This window comes from Juglans microcarpa x Juglans regia, chromosome 8D, assembly GCF_004785595.1.
Source record: "Juglans microcarpa x Juglans regia isolate MS1-56 chromosome 8D, Jm3101_v1.0, whole genome shotgun sequence".
Taxonomy (NCBI): domain Eukaryota; kingdom Viridiplantae; phylum Streptophyta; class Magnoliopsida; order Fagales; family Juglandaceae; genus Juglans; species Juglans microcarpa x Juglans regia.
The window spans coordinates 366,468-390,079 of NC_054608.1; the positions used below are offsets into that span (position 1 = coordinate 366,468).

At 38.3% G+C, this 23,612-nt stretch overlaps 5 protein-coding genes across 5 annotated transcripts; 4 read left to right on the forward strand and 1 right to left on the reverse strand.

The window, feature by feature from the left end:
- Positions 1-218: 218 nt before the first annotated feature.
- LOC121242871 (protein decapping 5-like) lies at positions 219-4,649 on the forward strand. Its single transcript, XM_041140867.1, is given in 9 exon segments — positions 219-551; positions 1,256-1,356; positions 1,918-1,989; positions 2,073-2,324; positions 2,327-3,007; positions 3,374-3,439; positions 3,833-4,030; positions 4,153-4,266; positions 4,341-4,649. Coding segments are annotated over 9 exon segments (1,779 nt in total). The 5' UTR covers positions 219-403; the 3' UTR covers positions 4,488-4,649.
- A 340-nt stretch (positions 4,650-4,989) lies between these two features.
- On the reverse strand, positions 4,990-7,337 carry LOC121242872 (clavaminate synthase-like protein At3g21360). The gene is made up of 3 exons (XM_041140868.1): positions 6,684-7,337; positions 5,734-5,987; positions 4,990-5,505 (listed from the first exon to the last, which is right to left on the reverse strand). The coding sequence occupies exons 1-3, from the start codon at positions 7,113-7,115 to the stop codon at positions 5,160-5,162; spliced, it is 1,032 nt and encodes a 343-aa protein (XP_040996802.1). The 5' UTR covers positions 7,116-7,337; the 3' UTR covers positions 4,990-5,159.
- Positions 7,338-9,137: 1,800 nt separating this feature from the next.
- LOC121242911 (probable transmembrane ascorbate ferrireductase 4) lies at positions 9,138-10,784 on the forward strand. Its single transcript, XM_041140915.1, is given in 6 exon segments — positions 9,138-9,465; positions 9,605-9,656; positions 9,764-9,877; positions 9,880-9,959; positions 10,403-10,436; positions 10,439-10,784. Coding segments are annotated over 6 exon segments (720 nt in total). The 5' UTR covers positions 9,138-9,312; the 3' UTR covers positions 10,726-10,784.
- Positions 10,785-11,369: 585 nt separating this feature from the next.
- LOC121242910 lies at positions 11,370-16,164 on the forward strand. Its single transcript, XM_041140914.1, has 11 exons — positions 11,370-11,804; positions 11,907-11,993; positions 12,297-12,473; positions 12,736-12,824; positions 13,795-13,883; positions 13,996-14,099; positions 14,180-14,276; positions 14,349-14,424; positions 14,608-14,722; positions 15,211-15,742; positions 15,913-16,164. Exons 1-11 carry the CDS (start codon positions 11,555-11,557, stop codon positions 16,004-16,006), a joined length of 1,710 nt encoding a protein of 569 aa, XP_040996848.1. The 5' UTR covers positions 11,370-11,554; the 3' UTR covers positions 16,007-16,164.
- A 651-nt stretch (positions 16,165-16,815) lies between these two features.
- Positions 16,816-23,599, forward strand: LOC121242870 (protein CHUP1, chloroplastic-like). The gene is made up of 9 exons (XM_041140866.1): positions 16,816-18,085; positions 18,383-18,474; positions 18,572-19,321; positions 19,995-21,377; positions 21,483-21,614; positions 21,944-22,125; positions 22,398-22,509; positions 22,842-22,985; positions 23,288-23,599. The coding sequence occupies exons 1-9, from the start codon at positions 17,977-17,979 to the stop codon at positions 23,369-23,371; spliced, it is 2,988 nt and encodes a 995-aa protein (XP_040996800.1). The 5' UTR covers positions 16,816-17,976; the 3' UTR covers positions 23,372-23,599.
- The last annotated feature ends 13 nt before the right edge of the window (positions 23,600-23,612 follow it).

Here is a 23,612-nt window from a genome sequence, read left to right on the forward strand (position 1 = left end):
TATATAAGTTTTAAACAGATAAGTCTTATACAAACATTTGTAAAAAAATAGATCTTATTTAAAAAAGTGTAAAAATTATTGTTTATCAGTAGGATTCACTTTTTTTTTTTTATAAATGATTTATATCAGTTTTATCTATTTAAATCTTGTAACTATCATTAGTATATTTTTATATGGTCAAATTAAGGTTAATCAGCAAAACTCGGGAATACCCTTCGGAAGGCCGAAGTTGTGCATAAGTTTGGAGAAAACCCGATAAACACAAACGGGGCCGCACGACACTTGACTTTACCCCAAAACGGCAAAACCTGAACCCTACTCTCTGTATCGCGCTCTCGCTCTCTCGGTTTACAGTGATAATAATTACAGAAGTATTGCAGTTTATGATTGGAATTGGCAGATTATGGCTTCCGAAAGTGCTTCCAGAACGAGTCCAACGGCCGATTCCTACATTGGGAGCTTGATAAGCTTGACTTCCAAGAGCGAGATTAGATATGAGGGCGTGCTCTACAACATCAATACTCATGAGTCCAGCATTGGACTCCGAAATGGTAAGTTTTCTTTTCTAATTCTCTCTCAAATGGTAAGTTTTATCCGAATACATATATATTTCATACGGTAATATTTTGTTCTAGTTTCAGTTCTATTGCCAAGTTTAGCTTATAATGTATAGTTATTTCATATGATTATGTTTGCATCTGAGTTTTGAGTGAGTATTAGAAGGAGGATGGCACAAGTTTGTTTTAAAGTAACCTTCTAGGTGATGTGGTTTGAGTGGGGATATGCGGACGAAGATTTTTTCGGTGTGGATTATGCGTATAGCATTGGAAGATTAATCTGGCTACAAAGATGTTTTTGCTGAGGCTTATAACGGTATGTGGTGATGTCGGGCTTGAGTTGGTTAATCGTGTGACCAGGAAGTCAGGATGTTTGGGGTATTCATTTAGGACACAATCTCAACTTTTATAAATCTACAACTTCAAGACGAGATAGTCTTTGTATCCCTGTCAAAGTCTCAGTTGATCTTGGGGATTGGAGCACTTCATGAAATAATGCCTCTATGAAAGGGGGGGGGGGGGGGATTCCGGGCTTTGTACATATATTTGATATCCAATCCATATTATGTATCCATCAAACAGCAATTGTTATTTTGTCATGTGCGTTTCTTGTTTGTATCTCTGATGTATATATTAGATGTATTCAAGTTATGTTCAGATGGATTTTCAATACTCATTTATCTCTCTCCATGTGACAGTACGATCATTTGGAACAGAAGGAAGGAAAAAAGATGGTCCGCAAGTCCCTCCAGGTGACAAAATTTATGAATACATACTATTCCGTGGGAGTGACATCAAGGTATCCTATGGCCAACACTCTTTGGCTGCTCTTCATGTTGTTTATAATATTTACTTTGACTATTTGGGCTTAATAATATTAAGTTTTTTATTTTGCTTTTGGAGGGAAGTCAATACATTGTTTTTAGTGGTTTCCTGTGTCAAATCTGCCCTTTTATGTTTGATTTTATGAGATGACTACAACAAGGATGCAATGACATAGGCTTTGACATTCCCTTTAAAACAGAGCTGTTTTGTAATTCTCAAAACTGATCACAGTGCAGAATATGAGATGACAGGCAATAAGTGGCCTGATCTATAATTCTTTTATCTGATATAATTTATGGTTTTTAGCCTTTCTTTTGAATGTTTGCATGGCGCGGGTGGAGATTTTCTCTTCATTAAAAAGGAAAAGAAAAGAGAGAAACGAAAAAGGAAAATAATTTAACAGATGTTATCTCAAGACTCAACTTTTTGCACTTCATATTTCCTGTTGGTTAATATTTCTTTTGTTTTCTTGGTTAATATTTCTAGTGAGCAGAACTAGAAAGATCCTAAACATTCTTTAAGCTTCCTTCTGCAGGATTTACAGGTTAAATCTTCTCCACCTGTTCAGCCTACACCACCTATAAACAATGATCCAGCTATTATTCAGGTGTTTGGTGTGAAGACTTTTTTATCACATTATGAATTAAATTGGGCTAAATCATTCTGAATTTTTTCTAATTTCTTATGCAGTCTCACTATCCTCACCCAGCTTCTACTTCTACAAGCTTACCTCTTGCTGTTAGTGGGTCTTTGTCAGATCTTAGTTCACATACTGCACAGTTGGGACTCCATGGATCAAGTTTCCAAGGTGGCCTTCCTTTGTATCAACCTGGAGGTAATATAGCTCCCTGGGGAGCTACACCATCTCCTTCTAGTGCAAATGGTGGTGGGATTGCTATGCCAATGTACTGGCAAGGATACTATGGCCCCCAAGTGGGCTTCCTCATTTGCATCAGCATTCTTTGCTTCATCCACCACCCGGACTGTCAATGCCTTCTTCACTGCAGCCGCCGATGCAATATCCTAATATTAATACCTCTTTACCCACTGGAGCTTCAAACTTACCTGACCAACCATCTCCTTTGCCTCCTCCTATTTTTAATTCTGTGAATTTAAGCTCTAGTTCCTTAGCACCACTAACTCTGCCTCCTGTCCCTTCAGTCACACTAACTTCTGAAACATTAGGAAACTCAGTGCTTAACAAGGCACCACCTAGTTTTGGCCTTCCTGCAATTGCATTAGGTTCTAGTTTGCCATCTCTGGCTCCTTTAACTATGTCTAGTCCAGATATAAATGCTATTGTGCCACCAATCAACAAGTCTCCTGCAATTCCTAGTCCAATCTTGTCGTATCAAGCCTCTTCTAAATCTACATCGTCTATTGCTGGAACATCCAACTCTATTCACACGGAAACACCAGCACCCTCATTGGTAACTCCGGGTCAGCTGTTGCAGTCTGTACCTACCACAGTTTCTTCTTCTCAAACTTCCCAAATAGCGCTAAAGGATGTAGATGTGGTTCAAATATCATCATCACCTTCATTATCAGAACCAATATTGCCAGTTTCAGCTGAAGCTCAGCCGCCAATACTTCCATTACCAGTACCTTCACAAGTTGCTCAAAAGGTGATCTTGTTACATCCATCTTTGTGTGTGAGTTCAATTATGCAGGTCAGTTTATACTGTTTTTTGTGAGCTTTTATACTGACCCTGTCTGCCCTTGGTTCATATGCAAACTGCAAAGGCACTGTATTTTTGCAGCTTTTGGTTGCTTACTCTACTATTTTATCCTTATGTGGAATTTACTGCTGGATTCCAAAGGTTGATTTGTAGGATATTCATGAAGTGCTGCGCCTGCTAAAGCAATTTAGTTTATCTTTTTTCTCCTTTGAATTAAATTGAACGCCTTTCTATACTACCCAATCATGTTGTCTATATATCCATATGTTGTGAGGATTCTGACACACACACACTCTCTCTCTCTCATGCCAGCCAAATGGAACTCCTTTTCAACATCGTCATGGTTACCGGGGACGTGATAGAGGAAGAGGAATGGGGGTAATTTGTTGTTTACACTTATGTTTTGAAATTAAGTTGTGTTACTTCATATTAAAAAAAAATTAAGTTGGGTTACTGGATGTGGATCAAGCTTCAATCTGAGAACTCCATTAAAGACTTTAAGTATCAACGTAGTTATATTGTGAGTTTCACTTTTCAAGTCTCTAGATCAAATTAAGGTATTTTTTAGGAGTGAGAGCTGCATTTTGTGTTTATGAAATTTCAAATCTAATAAGAGATTTACACAATGTCGAGGTACTGCTGATGACATCCCCTCTCCCCCCCAAAGTAAATCTTGATTTACGTAATGTCATCATGATTTGTAATTGATTAGTTTCTCTCATTGAAATTGAATGTGGTTTTGGCATGAAAATTTGAATACATGCTGTGCAGAGTTCACGTCCAGCAAAAAAATTCTCTGAAGATTTTGATTTCATAGCTATGAATGAGAAATTTAAGAAGGATGAAGTGTGGGGTCATCTTGGCAAGAGTAGTAAATCTCATTCAATGGACAAAGAAGGGGATGAAAAATTTGGCGATGAAGATGATACTCAAGACGATGATGGTGAATTACCAAAATTTGGGGTCAAGGTGATATTTGCTGTTTTGTGTATCATTATGGCTAGATCAAGTTCTGTTTTTTTTTTGGGGGGGATTTTTTTTTTTTTTTTTTTTTTTTACTTCATTTATAATAAACAATTTCTTTATGTCAGCAGCCTGTCTATAATAAGGATGATTTCTTTGATTCCCTCTCCTGCAATGCACTTGGTCATGAATCACAGAATGGAAGGACTAAATTCTCTGAGCAAATGAAGATAGACACAGAGGTAACATTTGTTTTGATTTGTCACTCCCATGTCTTGAGAATTATGTCCAATAATTTTTGCCTGTTGGTGTGCAGACTTTTGGTGACTTTGCAAGGTATCAGGGTGGTCGAGGAGGTCGTGGACATGGGCGCGGTGGTCGTTTCCGTGGTGGTTTCCATGGAAGGGGGTATAGTCATGTTGGGAGGGGCTGGGGGCGGGGCGTTTCCAGTCGTGGCCCATAGGGGCACTTAAAAGACTTTTGAAATGTTGTAGTGGGTAAATGTAAAGCCAATCTGCTCACGACAGCAAACCAGTACTTGAGGGCTGTGCTTGTTATGGTTGTGTTTCTTTCACATTTGACTGTCCTGAAAATAAAGAGTAGGATATTGCATTTTGATTTTAAATTTTGTCTGAATCTGTTTCCCTCATTTAACAGAAATTTTATTTGGAGTTAACGAAAGAACCGTTAGTTTTCAGTGGACAAAATTTTCAGCCATCTAAGGGTAGGATAGCAAACAGTTGCTTTATTGTTATTGTTATTATTATTGTACAATTAGTGCCTGTTTATGTATGGTTTGTTAAAAAATAAAAATAAAATAAGAGAGAGAAAAGTAGTGCATATTTATGCTGAGTTAACGAAAGAAAATTTGAGCCCGAAAGCTCACATTATATGCTGGAAGAGAGAGAGAGAGAGAGAGAGAGAGAGAGAGAGTTCGGTGGTAGAAGATAAAAGATAAAACCAGAGACTCCCAAGTATTATTATTTTGATATTGTTTTGAGGGCTTACACTCAACAAACAAGAAGATAGCAATAGAACAAAGATCGGATAATGAGTTGTCTAATCTTGAAAACTAAAATTAGAGGCTGTAACGAAGCAGTAGCCATTATTGATAGGGTCTCAAAGTCACTTGAACCTACTTGCATGTGGTAACCAAGACTCTTCTGGGAGGAAGAGAAGGCCTTCTTCCATGAAGCAAAGCCATGTTATCAAAGAAGAGAACATCACCCTTCTCCCATTTGAATTGGATGCTCTCTTCTTCAATGATTTCTCCGCATCTCTTTACCACATTATCCGGTATCTCTGTTCCGTCTGCCATCATGGCTGAGCTGTGCTCCTTCCCATGCATCCCCACTAACGTGTTGAACCACATCCTCCTTCCTTTTCTTCCATCAAACACCCTTGTCAGACTTCGCGGCCCCAATATTGTCTTCGCCGCACCATTTGGTAACCACTCCATGTCCATCCCTAGAGCATTAGCCCTGTTAAAAAAGAAGAAGGTGAATTCAGTTTAAGATTTCAATTTCCACTACTCTAACATCAATAATGATATAATGCAAATTAACTATGTATTTATCTAAAAAATTGAGTATAGTCATGAAAAAAGGCCTTAAGAGCATGAGCAAGCTGTGATATATATTACACAACACAAGCATGCATGCATCTTAGTGTCATGCATAGCCTCCTTCTGCGGTGCAGATAATATATACCTTCTCTCAGCTTCTACGCGATCCGATGTCCCAAAAGCATCCTCCCAGCCTCTGCCTCTCATGGAGGATGTATCGCTCCTGCTAAGGGCTGTGAATGTGTATTTTAACCCTTTCTCCTCCATTTCCTGCAGAGCTTCTGGGAACTCCTCTAGCATCCTTTCCGTTACACGGAAGCTTGGAACAAAGGGCGTCTCTCCACCTTCAGGGGGTGGTATATCACAGAAAAGAGCTAATTTCTTCGGAGATTCATTGATCTGGTCAGTTGGACATAATAAATTTTGGTCAGGTCTTAAAACAGTACTTCGCATACAGTTATATATTTAAATCTTCCATTCTTTACATAATAGAAGTTATATGAAATGAAAGGTTAAATGACATTATAGTTGAACTTTTATCTGTTCTGTGAATATGTTACTCTAGTAACCTGCTTCATCCCTTGAGACATAATCACTTCTAAGTTCGAATTGACTTGTTAGCTAATGTGTATGACATATATTATAAGAAGTGCTCTGGTTTGCCGGCCAGAGGGTGGTTGATCCTGCTGGGGTACTATTGCTGGACCCAGTCTATGCTTGACCACAAATAACAATCGTCTCTTATGAACTCACTTGATGGTGACTTGATATTCTTCATGGCAGGTCAGCCATGATATGATCAACTGTGTTCTTTTGAAGTGATTTCATATGGAGATGATCTTATAAACGGAAACTACTGTACTTGGTGGCAAAGAAAGGGATGAAGAAAAAAAGAAGAAAAACTTGGAATTATGACAGGCAAGAATTACAAATTATTAATCTTTTTCTTCTCATGCGTACCAGCTAGAAATTACCCTTAAACTGGGAATTAAGAAGGGATTTGATTCAATAAAGACTATTTAGCCAAAGAAATATGTCAGTACTTTTAACCAAAATTCTAGTTCTTATATATACTATGATATACGTGTGTCTTACCAAAACCATCTCATGGTGGTAGTATATGAACTCGGAGAGAGGTCCCTCGTTGGCCGTCCATACACGTTTATAAACATGTGTCCTTGGGGCGGGTCCAACATAACGAATGTCTTCCCAGCCGAAGGCTTCTATGATCTCATTGAAATCCTCGGCGTTGGTAAGATTGTAGCCTCGGAGGAGGATAGCACTGTTCTTGATGAGCATCTGCTCAAACCACTCCTTGTTTTCTTTGAGATCAGAGAGAAGGGAATCCAAGCCTGTCTTGTTGGGTTCTGGCGCTTGTAGCAGTAGTGGCATGGTTTCGCCATCCACCACCTTTTGCCCTTCACATTTTCCGACCTTGAAGGCTTTGCAAGAGAATTCCATGACTCTCTCTCTCTCTCTGAGTTTTGTGCTGTTTATGGGGCTGTTTACTTCAATGGGGTTATGCATAAATGAGTGTCTGTGTGTGCGTATATATATAGAGAATCAGAGATGGTAGCGGATGGTAGTTAGGGAGTTATTTACGATGATGGTTGTAATCAAAATACGGTCTGCTTCAATACTAGTTGATGTTGCCAAGAAAATGATACTGTTTTATGTCGTTTTATGGACTGATTTGCAAAAACACTTTAGTTTATATGTTGACATGGAGTGGCCTGTTATTGTTGTCCTGAGGATCAAAACTCCAATTAATTACATGTTTAACTCTCAATTATTCTCTTAACTTTGGCTTTGAGTTATAATTTTGGAGTAGGTCAAAAAACAGGCTTTGGGCTTGACATATGGCGAGACAAGAACAAAGCTCAGATTACTACAGATACCTAATCTAACATTAAAAGGCAAAAGCTGATCAAGCTCCAGACAAACACGCAATCAACTCCTTAGGCACCTTGCATATGTTTGATCGTGGAAATAAACGAAGTTAATTATACATTAATCCAAGCATAGAACAAGGCGCACGAGAAACCACCTAAAGCCCATGGTTATGAATTAGCAGCTGGCATGGCATTTACTCAAAACATTGTATTACCGTGCCACCCCGTAACTTTATTAATAAGAATCATAAATGAACTTCACTTCACATACTCTGCGTAGCGGATATAGCCATTGCCAGAAATATGACGAGTCATTTTGCAACAAAGATTGAGATTTCCACCCACCAACGATGAAGCTTCAATGGATTAATACGTATTTTAAAAGTGTATTTTTGGCCAATATATCCAGCGGCATCATCATCTTGTTTACAAAAGAAGAGAAATCAGAGTCCCAATTTCACCGAGGGTAAAATTAGTCGGGGACGGCTCAAATTCAATGGGACAGACATAATGGTATTGGTACAAAGGAAAGAGAATAAAACGGGTATAATAGGTCCAGTAGGCGTTACACTAAACTCAAACTATTTTACTACTATTTACAAATCATCTCATCTCATCTCACAATCCAAACAAAATCTAAAGATCATCTCTGTTTGTATTGCGGAATATATTTTGTGTTTTTTTCCCCTTGTTATCATAGAGTCACTCACTTCTATTTATATTGTGGAATAAAAAATATATTTACAATCGTGAAATGTGTAAACATTACGTAATCTATTTGAAAAGAATGAATAAATACGAAACTCACATGAAAAAAAAAATTAATTTTTTAATAAGATTCCGTTTATTTTTAAAACTATTGCGCGATGCTGACAAATTTTATGACTGTATGTAACACTATACTTGTAAAATATATGTCGTGCATAGTTATATTGCTAAAACTTCTCCAATTTAATTAGATCGAAAATCAATAATTATAAGAAGGATATTGGAGATGGGATAAAATTGTCCCCAGTTGTTACTTGTTACACATAAAGAACCGATTAGCATTTGATACAATCTTTACCAAAATTAGAAACTGCGTTGGAACCAAATCGTCGGGTATCTGTACTCGATCTACACCGGAGCAGCTTGAAAAGTTGGTTAGATTGCTTTACTAGTTCTTTGTGTCTGTCCCAGTGACTAGTGAGTGCTTTGCCAAGAACTTTGAGGTACAGTCATAGGAAAATATTTTAGTTATAAAAGAATGGTATAAAAATAAATTTATAATTAATTAATATAATTTAATATGATACGATTATAATATGATAATTTAATATGATACGATTAATTTAATATGATATGATTATAATATGATAATTTAATATGATACAATTATAATATGATACGATTACAAAATTAATTTTATTATAAAATAAATTTAATGAATTTTAAAAAATTAAAAAATTAAAAAATTTATTTTTATATAATCTATATATATTTTTATATATAGCAGTTATCTCAATCATAATGATGTAGACGTGCAGTGTCAAAAAGAGTTTCGTGCGTTTTCATCGTGATGCCCATTATCCTTCCAACAGTTCATTTGATTAAACCATGCCCACATTAGTACTTTACTGTCGCTTGTCGGGTAAGTGACATCTAAATCCAGTACGTACATAATCCAGAGAAAAATCCCAACTCTTCTAAATAAAGGATTCCAAAAGCGTTTGCTTTACTCAATGGTCTACTGACAACTGTGGTAGATCTAGAGCTTTTCTGTCGGTGGCTTCTTGCTACCGCCTCACTGAGTTGGGAGTGTGCCTGTGAGAGAACAAGACTGCTGCACAAACATGGCGGTAGACTCTCCTTCTCTAGTCCGTCTCCTCTTCTTTGCTAGAGTCTCAGGGCTTGCAGTAGCCACGCTGGTCCTCTTTTGGGCTCTTGCTTTCAATTCCAGCTTCCTGATCCCTCACTCATCCTCCCAAGAATACCTCATCTATACAGTATGTTATACTCTCTCTCTAGACTCTCGAACACTCTCTGCATGTCTTTTACACAAAGCACAAATGGCTTTTCTCTTTTTGTTTTCGTTTTTGAAGAGCTAAAAGGATTGATTTTTTCTTTTCTTTTCTTTTAAAACAGGCTCTTCATCCTATATTTATGGTGATTGGGTTTATTCTAATCAGTGGAGAAGGTAGTGCAAGAACCCGGAAATTAAAACAATAGTAAATATAAATGATCATGAGAACATTTACATAATGGGGTCTGTTTGCTTTATTTTTTTTTTTGCAATGTTTCCAGCAATTCTGGTGCATAGATGGTTGCCTGGTTCGAGGAACTTCAAGAAATCTGTGCATTTGTGCCTTCAAGGAGTGGCTTTGGCTTCTGGGTTATTTGGGATTTGGACAAGGTTTCAGGGGAAGATGGGATTGTGGCTAATTTCTACAGTCTGCATTCCTGGATGGGTTTGATTTGTGTCTCCCTATTTGGAGCTCAGGTTTGTTCTTCCATTCCCTTAGCTGTACTATTTTCGTTCTTTTCTTAAGTGGTTCAGAATGATATTTTGTTCATCCCAATTTCTGTTTTCCCATCTCATGTTTCTTACATCTGAATAAGATGATGCCTGTTTAAAATCTTTTAGAATTCTAGATCAAGGTTTGGGAGAAAGATGCTGCAATAAATGGTGAGTAATTAGCTTTCCCTTTTTTAATCAATCTTATCACGGGAAACCTCACTGTTCATTCTAGTATTTTTTTAAGATTCTTACTGTCCGTACTTTCATTTCTTTTGATTACTGCAACGTTTTCTTTACTAGTATGAAGACAACTCTGTCAGTGTCAGTTATATGATCAAAGGAAAGATGCTTTTGGATGTTTTAATAATTAAGGAGGCCTATAATTTCTCAAATTACATCTTATCTGTATAATAATTTGTGTGCAGTGGTTGATTGGCTTCCTGAGCTTTTGGCACCGAGGGAGGCGCGCACAGCAAGGCTAAAGGTCCTACCTTGGCACGTTTTTGTGGGGCTGTACACTTATGGTTTGGCCGTGGTCACAGCAGAAACTGGGCTGCTAGAGAAGTTGACATTCTTGCAGACCAGGAGAAACCTATCCAGACACTGTCCAGAATCCATCATTGTCAATAGCCTAGGACTCGGATTGGCCCTGCTTTGTGGCATTGTAATATTGGCTTCCGTTTCACCAAAGCATCAAACTCTTCAAACTAAATTCATGTACTCAGATGCCAAGTGCTTGTCGTCATAAAGAAATGGAAATTGTTTTTCACTCAGCATAATAATACTCTCTTTCATTGTGGATGTAAATTTGGGAGTTTGCCACACCTGATTAATAATGTCTCTGGCATGTGAGTAGAGGGACAATGACCTCGATTTTCACCAGCTTCTTAGGAAGAAAACAAGGTAACCAACACTAGTTTGAGCAGAGTATGCAAAAAATGCATATTCTAATTAACCTCCAGTGACTCATAGTCAGAGGCTGGCTCCTTCGTGCACTGAGAGGTCTAATAAGTAATGTTACATATAATCATAGAATGTATAAGTGCTGTTCAGTCTCTTTGAAAAAGAGTAAGATCTATTATTTAAAAAAAAAAAAAATTTATGTAAATTTTATATTTATTTATTTTTTTTAAAATAATTACGTGACACTTACATTTGTAACTATCATTTCTCATTTTTTTAACATATTCATCGATATTTTGTTACGTTGTTATGCATCACTATTGTGCTTTTCCTACTTATAAAAAATAAATCATTATTGTGGCCTTCCTAAACGAGTTTTGGGCCTTGGCAACGGAGCGGATCATCCGTTTCGGAAGCTATTTAACAAGGCGATTATTTTGTGCGTTAACATACTGAATTCGTCGCAATAGAAACTCTTTTCTATAGTCATAAATTATATTATAATTAAGCACCGAGCTTTCTCCAACCCATACCCCTCTGCAATGGTAGGTGCCAACACAGCTCAGCCTCAGTAGATACCACTGTCATGTCCGATCTCACCTCTGAGCACCACAATCCCTAATCCTAACCCTATATCTCTCCTTCTAATCGAAAATAACCCAACAGAATCTCAAATGTGCTTCTCTTCTTCTTCCTCCCTTCTCTGCTTTCCTACTCACAATCCCTCTCTCTTTCTAAGACATCGTGCTGCCGCCTCATTTCTCGGCAACCCCAGGCCCACAATCATCGAACCTACCCGGCGCCTCCATGCCTCCCTCGCCGAGAGCAACGCCGAACTCTCCTGGTCCTCTCCGGATCAGATTGCGAACCACAAGTACGGCGGTTGGGCCATCGTTGAATATCCGGTTCATAAGAAGAAGACAGGTTAAATTCCACTCATTTTCTTCCTATATCTAAATATCTTTAGGTTAATTTCCTTAAAAAGTTATGTGCGTGTTCTTTGATTGAGCTATTTAAAATATGCAGGCTTGCCCCCGTTTTTGATTGGTGGAATTGGGACCTCACTGGTTGTTCTACTCGCCACCATTGCTCACTTTTCAATGTCAAGAAGAGGTTTTTGACTGGCATCTTTTTATAAGTTCTAGTTAATTTTGCAATCTTTGCAACCATTGTTTTCTTTCAGTATTATTGCTATTACACCTCTTCAGATTATGGGGTTTTGCAAATTTTAGTGCTCTTATATATATTTTTTTGTTATATATTGATACACTGAGGTTAAGGCTTTTAATTGGATCTGAGATGAGCATTTGGTGAATTGGGTGTTGAGCATAGTTGGATTACTGTTTTGTAGTGGATATGAGATTGTGCTTTGGTGAATCGGGAGTTGAGCACGGTGGGATTTTTTGTTTTTTGAAGGTTGTAGGTTTCAGTTCGGTAGTCCATTATGTGCTTTGCATGGGATATTAAATCCAAGTGGAACCAAAAGGGATCGAAGTGAACTTACGAGCAGTGCTGTATCAGATGAGACCACTGCGGTGTCTGATGCCAGCCTAGAAGACATACCGCATTCTACTGGCGAAACTGCTTCTTCAGGTAAATTCAGATCAAAGTTTCATAACACTTTTCAGAAGCATTACTGTCTTAGTGATTCAAAGAATTTATTTGTATGTTTTTTTTACTGTTTGGGCAACCAATAGTGGTGGCCTTTTTTCTTACAATAATATTGCTTTGCAGTCTTCCGATTATTCATGGAAGTAGTATATGTCCTTTTGATCAAATGCATATCTTTTGGGAAGCATACTAACGTAGTCTCTTTGTTTATGTTCCAATGTTCCAATTCTGAACTTGCACTCAGGAACTATGGAAAAGCTTGAACGTATTATAATCCCAGCTGCTGTGGATTCTACCCAACAGGAAGCTCTGTCAGTTTTGAAGAAACTGAAGGTTTGCTTCTTGAAGCATGGCTGTATTTGAATTGTTATACTTTTGCTACCCACGGTTAAGTAGTTTACATGCATTAATGTGGCCAAAATGGCATATGTATTTATAGAAAAAAAAAAATAAAAGTGGCATAGGCCATTTAAGACTTGTGAAGCCAAAATGTTTACTATTTTCTAGAGGTATTGAAGAACAAAGATGAGAGAACCTAAAAACACGCAAATGCAAAAGCTCTCATTCAGAGTGAAGCCTGGTGGTCAAAGGGAGGGCTTGGGATGAGCTATGAATCTAGATATCCTGGGTTCAATTCTACCCTAGTAGTTCTCCTAGATTACCGGATACATGGTTTTGGTGAGTGGAGTGATGTATCCTTCAAATCCTATCTTGGTGAGGTTTCATGTCATAAAAAATATAATGATTATATTTGTTACTTCTCATCAGCTCAGACTTTTGTGGTGAGTGGTAGTTTGTCATGGTATCAAAGCGTATGATCCTTGTTTGAATACTCAATACATTGCCTTCCGTTAAGGGTATGTTTTAAATCTCCATTGAGGGGAAGCCTGGACCCATGTGAGGAGGATGGACTTTTGTTTTTGATTGTCATAAATGAGGAGGATAGACTTTTCTTTTTTATCGGTCATAAGTGAGGAGGATAAACTACTGGATTACTAATTTGATTTGTGCTTTCACGTCGGCCTGAGATTAGTACTAATTTGATAAACACCTAATGCGTTATCATTGGATGAATAAGAGACCAATTCTCCTAGAGCAGAACAGGACTTCCGATCTATATTTGCTTTGCTAAAACCTTGATTGCGAATCGCTTCTCAGTATCTATAGTTACTTGTTTGTTAGACCTTCAAATTTCTGTACATATGACATTTTCTGTAGCATTTAGCAATAAGATTTTATAACAATGTGGATGAAGCTTTGGGTCCAGTTCTGAGCTTAGATATCTGAAAATTAAGGTATACAGATAATTGAAGATGATGTAAAGGCAGATGAACTGTGCACTAGGAGGGAATATGCGAGATGGCTACTTCGAGTAAACTCGTTATTGGAAAGGTAATGACTGATCAATGCTTGTAAATTTAAAGATGTTTGGCACATAAAAATATAAAGCACTGTAAATGCTCTTGCAGATTTGGCTTAAGAATTTTTTGTGTGAATTTAATAGGAATCCCAAGCACAGGGTCATTCCCGAAATTTCACTTTCAGGGTCCACAGATACTGCATTTGATGATATAAATGTGGAAGACCCAGATTTTGCGTCCATTCAAGGTACGAAATAGAGGGGGTAGACACAGAGGACTTGTATTTGTTAATTGGCTAGTACTGAATTCACTCAACTTGTCACTCAGCCTTAGCAGAGTCTGGTGTCACTCCCAGCAAGCTATCACCAAAGAACTCCAGTGATGATGGTTCAGGATGTCGAGAAACTTATTTTTATCCTGAGAGGTACAATAGTAAAACTTCTTATAATATTTTTAAATTTCCTTTTCACTTGATGAAACATGAATGGTGTAGCAGGTTTATCTCTCGACAGGATCTCATTGACTGGAAAGCCCAGTTAGAGTATGAATTCATGCCAGGAATAATTGAGCAGGTAAAGAATGTTTCTATTATGATCTTCAATATATATTACCAATCAAATGATCTTCAATAGATATTGCTTTTGGTTTTATCTTTTGAACATGCATCATAGAGGGTTTTTTACTTATAAAAAAAACCATAGTGAAACTTCATTAGTCTGTCATTGCTTTTAAAACCTGACTTATTTACAGTCCAGATATCAAGAGCAAAATTGGGTTTTTTGGATATGAGGGAGATCAGTTCAGATGCATCTGCAGAACTTTTTATGGACATGTTGGCTGGGGACAGGAGCATGCTCAGAAAAGTGTTTGGTATTCCCTCCCACTTTTCCTCGAATCTCCTTTTGTTTTCTGTATGGTCTAACATTAGGGCTTTTCAAGCTGATTGACACCCGTAAAATGTCTTCCATTAATTACATTAGCAAATGTGTGCGTACAGGCAAACTACATAAAACTCAATTATTCTCAGTTTGTAAATTTGAGGATAATTTTCGAATGACCACATTCACAATTATACCGCAGACTAGTATTTCCATGCATTGCCTAAGCTTTGATTTACATAATTTAAACTGGCCGAAGTAAACCCAGAGAAATGGTAAAACAATTTGGAAGTATAAACACTTACCACACAGAAAATGTAAAAGTCCGCTTAAGGTTTGTTCACAATTTGATTGGGATTCAGGCTTAGCTAAGTCGGATTTAATCAGGGCTTTCACAAATCTCCTTTTATAGGTAGGGAGTTGTTGAGTATATGGTTAACATCAAAGATGAGAAAACCCTGTCAAATTTTCTATTTGCAGGACAGAGCAGGCGGTTTCAACCAAACAAACCTTCAACAAAAGCACAAGCTGCAGTGGCACTGACAACTGGAAGGATGACAGAAGCAATTTATAATGAATTAGCAAGACTAGAAGCTGAGAGTTCTGCAAGGCAAGCCGAGATGGAAGATATTAGGTCTGAGCTGCTTGACAGAGGGGATATACAGAGGTTTTGGGAACAGAAGCTGATTGAGGCGAAAACTCAGGGTTTTCAGGTGGAGAAGGTTTATTTTGCTAATGCTAGTAAGTTGGAGCAGGAGAAGATTGATCAAGAGAAACTTTTTTCCAAGTTTTTGAAGGAGAAGGCAGCTATGGACTGTCAGAGGCAACTGGTTCTCAGTCTAAAGGAAGAGGTTGCTGAGATGTCAGAAAAGCTTGCATCTGAGAGGGCTCTATATATCACGGAGCAGCACGATTTACATAATATGCTCAGTGATTTACAGATCACGCAGGAAAGACTGCTTGATACAAAATCTATACTCGAAGCTGAGAAAGAAGCTCTCCGGATTCTTAGGTAATGAAGCAGCAGGGTTTTGTTGTTGTTGTTGTTGTCATCGTCGTTTTATCAAAGCAGCATAATAATATTATACTACTCAAGATCGCCTTACACTAAGAGTAGAGTAAAATTGTATCATAACATGGTGTGGCCATCTGTTCTCTCATTAATGAAATCATTCAATGCAGATCTTGGGTAGAGGACGAAGCAAGGAAAAGCCAAGCTCGTGCTAAGGTTCTTGAGGAGGTTGGTCGAAGATGGAAATGGGACAACCAAGCTTGATCTTCCTGGTCCCTTGAGTGTAGAGATCTGTATTTGTTTGTAAAAATAATTAGCAGAGTTCTTTGCGGGATTCGTGATTCTTTTGCTTTGTTAACTAGATTTTTATAAAACTTTAACAATGTCTGATGTGATTAGCATGGGGCATTTTTGTTTTCTTCCATTGTTGGTAGCATACCAGCCATCACTTTGGCCTTTTTTGTTTTGGATCATTCGTGCTCTCAAGGAAATTGGTTTCCATTTTCTATGATGTTGGATTTTCCGTTAGTTGTCTCGTTGTTTTGATGATTAGGCAATGTATTGTCATAATTTTACGCCCCATGTAACCCTCGTGATTGCAAGACCGTATTACCCTAGACCCCCACCTAGAGTGAGCTTGTATGTTTGTTAATAACGATCACATTAAGTTGGGTTCTAAATTTGATAGTTAACCTTCTTTAGTTGGGGATCCTGTTTATTATATATCTCGAACTTCTGGCTTCCTTTTAGTTGCTCGGCCAAAATAAAAGGTACGATTTTTTTATTTATTTATGAAAAATCGCTATTATATTTTTAAGTTTGCCTATTGTTTTTATTCCTATTTGCATTCTCAAACCCAGCTGTACCTTAATATGATTCCGACGTAGCGAAGATGAAGCAGGAACTTTGAGAGCGCCCAAAGTCACTTGGGTTTTGGATTATACTTTGGCTGCTATTGGGACACTGGAGTCTTCAAAATTTATGACTCAGAAAGTGTTGGCGTATGATAATACGCTCGTCCGTCCTACCTGATAAACGCAAGACCACAAGGGAACAACTTTTAGAGAAAAGAGAAAAGCCGAAAGTAACGTAACGAGCCACTTGCTAAAGTTTGGAGCACCATTTTGTTTCTTCTACTCCTTGCTACAAAGCTCCAGCCCACTAAACAAGCTGCTGAGAGCTTTGCATCCAGCATTTTTAACGTCATTCATCAAAGACACCAACATCTACTTTCCCATCTTTCATGTCCATTAAGCTAGCAGGCACGTCCTTGTTGGCTGTTGCAGAAGCCTCGAGGTGGACCCATTAATCTGAAGCCCTTACCAACACCCACTAATCAGACAAACACAACCCTAGGATCCAAGAATGAATGCCCACTTCGATAAAAACACGATTATGCTTGAAAGGTATATATGATTTTGATCCGCGGGAAATGCATTAATGCCCGTATTCTGTAAAGGGGTTCAAACTTGTGTCCTTATAAACACTCATGTTATCTTACTCCTCCAAGCAAAACCTATTTGGGTCCAGTTCGATCAGATGATTATGATCAGTAGATAAAATTGTTATCTACCTAAGCCTGATTTTATAAAGTTGGAATTTTTATTGGACTAGCACTTGCAAATTCGCGAAGAACGACGCACAGAACTATTTTCTAATCCGGCGGCCGTATATTGATACTGCAACTGCAAGCACACACTGGGCGGCACCTGTTTTTCTTCAAATTTACAGTTGCTATCCTTTTCCAGTTATGTTATTTGCCTGGTTTTAACTGTCCCTAATCCTCTGGGAAACTGTGGAAACATCTTAGACCCAAGATTCTGACTTGTGAGTCCTTATGGAGAAAGGTTGACCACTAGGTAGTGGTGGTTGCTGTAGCTCTAGCATGACAATGCTGGAATTCTACTTATCGGGAACTTCGCTTCGTGCATATGAGAAAGGTTGCTCCGTGTATGGTCCTTCCATAAACCTAACGATGATGAAGCTGGTGTGGGGATTTCCATAGTTGGATATGACTGAATTTTTGTATAAATGCGAGTTTCTAACTAGGTTAGTTTAGTATTCTGCCTGTCTTGTTACCTCTATTGGCCATTGCGGAATTTGGATGTCCTTGTCGCATACAAAGTGGCCTGATGGGTTGATGATGGGGTTTGGGAAATGGGCAGTGGGGTTTTTTTGAATTGTGTCTGTATCGATGAGTTGAGTGTAAAGATTTTTCTGTCAACAATACCTTCATGATAGCCAGAGTAGGCCTCCTGGTTGCTGCTTCGATTGCGGCCTTTGCAGTTAGGCAGCTCAATGACAAAACCGCTAGATCGTCGACCTCAGCAGTCAAGCGTTCAGGTAATCATTTCTACGATCACACACACATTCACACGCACGCGCGCGCACACACATATATCGGCATGCGTTGTGTGTGGGAATATCAATTATCTAATTGTTTGTTGCCAATACTAATTAATTGTCTCATGAAGGAAGTTGTTTCCTTTCTTCAAACCATATTTCGTTGTCTGAGAAATCTATCCATCACGCTCGTGATGATGGATATCTTATGGAGGGACCACGTTTTTGTCTTCTATTCACTTGTAAGCTTCGTTCTCTTTAAAACTTAAGTTATTTTCTGGTGACACTGGAACTCAGAAAGTGGTGAAGCATGTTTTGAACAACATCAGCACGAGGGGAGAGACGAAGTCCAGGATAGATCTTCTACTGATAGACTCGAAGAGAAGGACGTATGTGCATAACCAAACTTCAAATAGATTTTATTTCCTTTGGTGGCCAAGCAAATCTGACTTTGCGTGGTGGGCATTTTGTAACTTTGTACTGCAGTGGAAGGAAGAGGAGGAAGAAGAGGGTAAATTGATTAGCAGTGTATTTAACAGAACTCATGGCAATCCACTTGATATTTATGATGAAGAGATTTTGCCTGAATTTGAAGAGCTTTTATCTGGGGATATGGAATGTCCATTTCCTGGTAACAACATTGATGATGCCAAGAAAGGCAAAGTATATGAAATTGAAATGGAAAATAATCCAAGCGAATTGGAACGGTTACGGAAGCTAGTTAAGGAATTAGAGGAGAGGGAAGTAAAGCTTGAGGGTGAATTGCTCGGATACTATGGATTGAAGGAGCAGGAATCAGATATTCTTGAGTTACAAAGGCAACTCAAGATCAAGACAGTAGAAATTGGCACGCTCAATATCACTATCAGTTCTTTGCAAGCTGAGAGGAAAAAGCTTCAAGAAGAGACTGCACAGAGAGCTTCAGCAAAGAAGGAGCTGGATGTGGCAAGGAACAAGATCAAGGAACTGCAAAGGCAGATTCAGCTTGAAGCTAACCAGATGAAAGGTCAGCTGTTGTTGCTTAAGCAACAAGTTTCTGGTTTGCAGGCAAAAGAGGAAGAAGCTGTCAAGAAAGATTCTGAAATTGAAAAGAAGCTGAAAGCTGTGAAGGAATTAGAGGTCGAAGTTGTGGAGCTTAAGCGGAAAAACATAGAACTTCAACATGAAAAACAGGAGTTGACTGTAAAACTTGATGCTGCAGAGGCCAAAATAGCAGCTCTCTCCAATATGACGGAGGTCAGAGTTATGATGCTCCCTTGGATGCTTTGTTATGTACACATCTACTTTTCTTTCTTTGTTTCTTTTGTGTGTGGGGGAAGGGCTGAGTTGCTGAAACTTCTGAAATTTAATTTGCTCTTTACTCCTGCTTTTCTGATACCTCTACTACAAAAACGCTTACTTGGGTTCTTCTATGAATCAAGTTAATAGATACAAAAATACACTGCAAATGGGATATGAAGTAATTAGGATATTACCTGTCGCTTAAGGAGATGAACATTCCTCATCTGCAGTGCCTTAAAGTTCAAACGTTGACTTGACATCCATTGCTAATACTAAAATCTATCGTGTAACTTGCAAACAAGATAACAGTGATATACTACAATAAACAAATGCGGATTGTTGTTAGGTGAACTCAGAGAATCATATTATAGCTACTTGGTTTTTAACTCGGAAACATAATATTGCATCATCTATGAATAATTGTTGTACTTTGTGCCAACTTTTTTTTTTCATGGCTAACTTCTTGTTCATCACAATGAGGAGTCGAATTAGAAGAAGTCCTGATGGAAAACTTAAGAATTCCTTGATATAGGATACTTGTAATAATGAATCGAGCACACTTTCTAATCTGTGCCGGTACTTGTGACTGGTTTAATTCATTCTATTTATGCATTACCTCACACTGCAGAGTGAAAGGGTTGCCAAGACAAGAGAGGTCAATAATCTAAGGCATGCAAATGAGGACCTGTTAAAGCAACTGGAAGGACTTCAGATGAACAGATTTGGTGAAGTTGAAGAGCTAGTGTACCTTCGTTGGGTCAATGCATGCTTGAGATATGAGCTCTGGAACTATCAGGCACCAGCAGGAAAAATATCAGCTCGTGATCTCAACAAGAGTCTGAGCCCCAAATCTCGAGAGAAGGCTAAACAGATGATGTTAGAGTATTCAGGATCAGAACTTGGACAAGGGGACACAGATCTAGAAAGCAACTTTTCCCATCCATCCTCTCCCGGAAGTGAGGACTTTGGAAATTCTTCTATCGATAGTTCCAATAATGGATATAGCAGTCTCAGTAAGAAACCTAGCTTAATCCAAAAGTTGAAGAAATGGGGCAAAAGCAAAGATGATTCGAATGCTCTTTCACTGTCAGCCAGATCTCTCTCAGGAGGTTCCCCAAGCTGGGAAAGCATGAGTCAGAGACCAAGGGGTCCATTGGAATCCCCAATGCTAAGTAATGCAGGTGATGACATGGCTATCACAACCTTTGGCAAGATGGAGCAGGAACCTACCGAGTCTCCTGAAACTCCAACTCTCCCAAATATTAGAACACGGCCTTCATCAAATGACTCACTGAATACTGTTGCAACTTCATTCCACTTGATTTCTAAATCAGTTGAAGGAGTTCTAGATGAGAAATATCCTCCATATAAAGACAGGCATAAGTTGGTCCTAGAGAGGGAGAAGCAAATTAAAGAAAGGGCTGAGCAAGCAAGAGCAGATAAATTTGTTGACAAGTCAAATTTGAATCTACATGAGCCCACGACCAAGGTTAAAGGAGAGAGCACTATAACTTTGCCGCCAAAACTTGCTAAAATAAAGGAGAAGGTGGTTGTAGCTGGTGATTCAAGCGACCAATCCAATGATGGTAAGATTGATTCTCGAACAGTAAGCAAGACGAAACTTGCTGACATAGAGAAGAGGCCTCCTAGGATGCCTCAGGCACCTCCCAAGCCATTTGGAGGTTCTTCTGCCAGCACAAATCCAAATCCTCGAGGCGAACTACCAACTGCAGTGCCTCTACCAACACCTCCACCTGGTGTCCCACCTCTGCCGCCACCACCACCTCGTGGACCACCTAAGCCACCTCCTTCACCTGGAAATCTACCAAGAGGGGGAGGGACTTGTGATAAGGTTCACCGGGTTCCTGGACGAGTTGAATTTTATCAGACACTGATGAAACAAGAGGCAAAGAAGGACACACCATCATTATTTTCTTCAACATCTAATACATCAGATGCCAGGAGCAACATGATTAGGGAGATCGAGAACAGATCATCATTCCTCTTAGCTGTGGGTTAAATTTCTCTTTATTTTCATTTTCTTCTTATCTTTAGCATTAAGTGTAGGCGGTTTTCACACATTATAATAAATTCAAAATGCATGCACTGGATCCAGGTGAAAGCTGATGTGAAAAATCAAGGTGATTTTGTCATTTCATTGGCAACTGATGTCCAAGCAGCTTCCTTTACCAACATGGATGATCTTGTGGCTTTTGTAAACTGGCTTGACGAAGAACTCTCTTTCTTGGTATGCATTAAAGTTTCCATTGCCTAGTATTTCCCTTTCTGTCAGAGATACCTGAGATTCTAGGCTAGAAAGGGACCATTACAATTCCGATAAAAATACAAAGTATGCCATAGCTAAATCATAACATCGAGCCTTTTGAACACTGGTTTCCAACATCAGCTCTCCTCTACTTCTGAAAGAAATGCCCAATAAGCAAGCCCCATACTTTCTCAATATCCACAACTGTGGGAGCATGTGCTCCAACTCACCCTGTGAACAATCCACACACATTTCTATAGCTGTTGGAGACCTGTTTATAATTAATTGTTTCCTTGCCTCTCTATGGTAAGGTTGACGAACGGGCAGTCCTCAAGCACTTCGATTGGCCTGAGGGGAAAGCCGATGCATTAAGAGAGGCAGCTTTTGAATACCAGGACCTGATGAAACTAGAGAAGCAAGTCTCCCCTTTTGTTGATGATCCCAAGCTTTCATGTGATGATGCTCTGAAGAAGATGTATTCATTGCTAGAGAAGTAAGAATGTTCATTCTCACTTATTTGCTTTTAGGACTGGGATGGCTACATAGTTTAGATACCCTTTTGAAAAGTCATTTGAAATTGCCATCGATCTTCTATGCGGAGAATTTGTCATACTTTCATCTTTTAATTAAGAGTTGTACTTTGGCCCAAAATATTTTATTGAAGCAATAGACTATTGGCAGATAATTTTTTTTTTGTTTTAAACCCTGACTTCCTAATTCCCATTTTCATGTATGTTCTTATCTGCTCTCTTAATATTTTGACAGAATGGAAAATAGTGTATATGCTCTTTTATGTACAAGGGACATGGCTATTTCACGATACAGGGAGTTTGGAATTCCGGTTGATTGGTTGTTAGATTCCGGAGTTGTTGGCAAGGTAGGGCATAGAATGAAGGAAAAAACTCTTTCCTGTTGATTGTGGGGTTTTCTTTTTCATAATCTTTATACAAGAAGTTATTTTCATTATTGAACTACCAATGTCTCGATAGGAATATATTATCATTAATAGGAAATATTTTCCACCCTACATTAATTTGTCATGACAAATGAAAAAACCATTGATGCAAAAAGTTATTTGTATCTGTTATATCTATTGTAGATAAAATATATTCTTCCTACCCTTGGAAATGCAGAAAAATGTGTGCAGTCGTGTTTTTCCTTGCATGTGTTACACTACAGATTGGTGTCATAATATTTTCCCCACTTCAGATAAAGCTGTCATCTGTTCAATTGGCAAGGAAGTACATGAAACGTGTAGTATCAGAACTTGATGCATTGAACGAACCTGAGAATGAGCCAAACAGAGAGTTTTTGGTTCTACAAGGCGTGCATTTCGCTTTCTGTGTTCATCAGGTATGTTATATTCTCTATATGGTAATGCTGATTGTACACTTGGCCGATAAAGATCTAGAGAACTGGATCATCTAAATTATTTGATCAGGTAGCCAAAATTGGAAATGTTGCAATGCATGGGTTGATTGAATCTCTACAGTGTTCAATGTTGCAGGACGTTTCCAAATAAATAGCATATCTTTTTTTTTTCTTAATTTTTTTACCCTGTCGTCTTTAATCTAATTTCATATAAAATAACAATATGAAAATTGGCAACTCCTTGGAAATATGAGATTGTAACATTGACTTGAAACTGTTTTCAGTTTGCGGGAGGTTTCGATGCAGAAAGCATGGAGGCTTTTGAAGAACTCAGAAGCCGTATCCATACAAGTAGGAGAAAGCATTAAGCAGGAAACATGAGTATTTTTCTCTTTCCATTTGAATTCTCTCCTTTTATTTTCTTTTTCCATGTGCTAAAAATGTTATATATATTGGACATTGTACAACAACATTAACCAGTTCAATTGAAGACACAAAAAAGAACCATCTTATAACTTCGATCTATATGCTTACCAAAGGGCATCAAAGGAGCAATAAAACAATGCCATCACAATTGTGCTTGGTTTCTAAGTTAACCCATCCGAATTG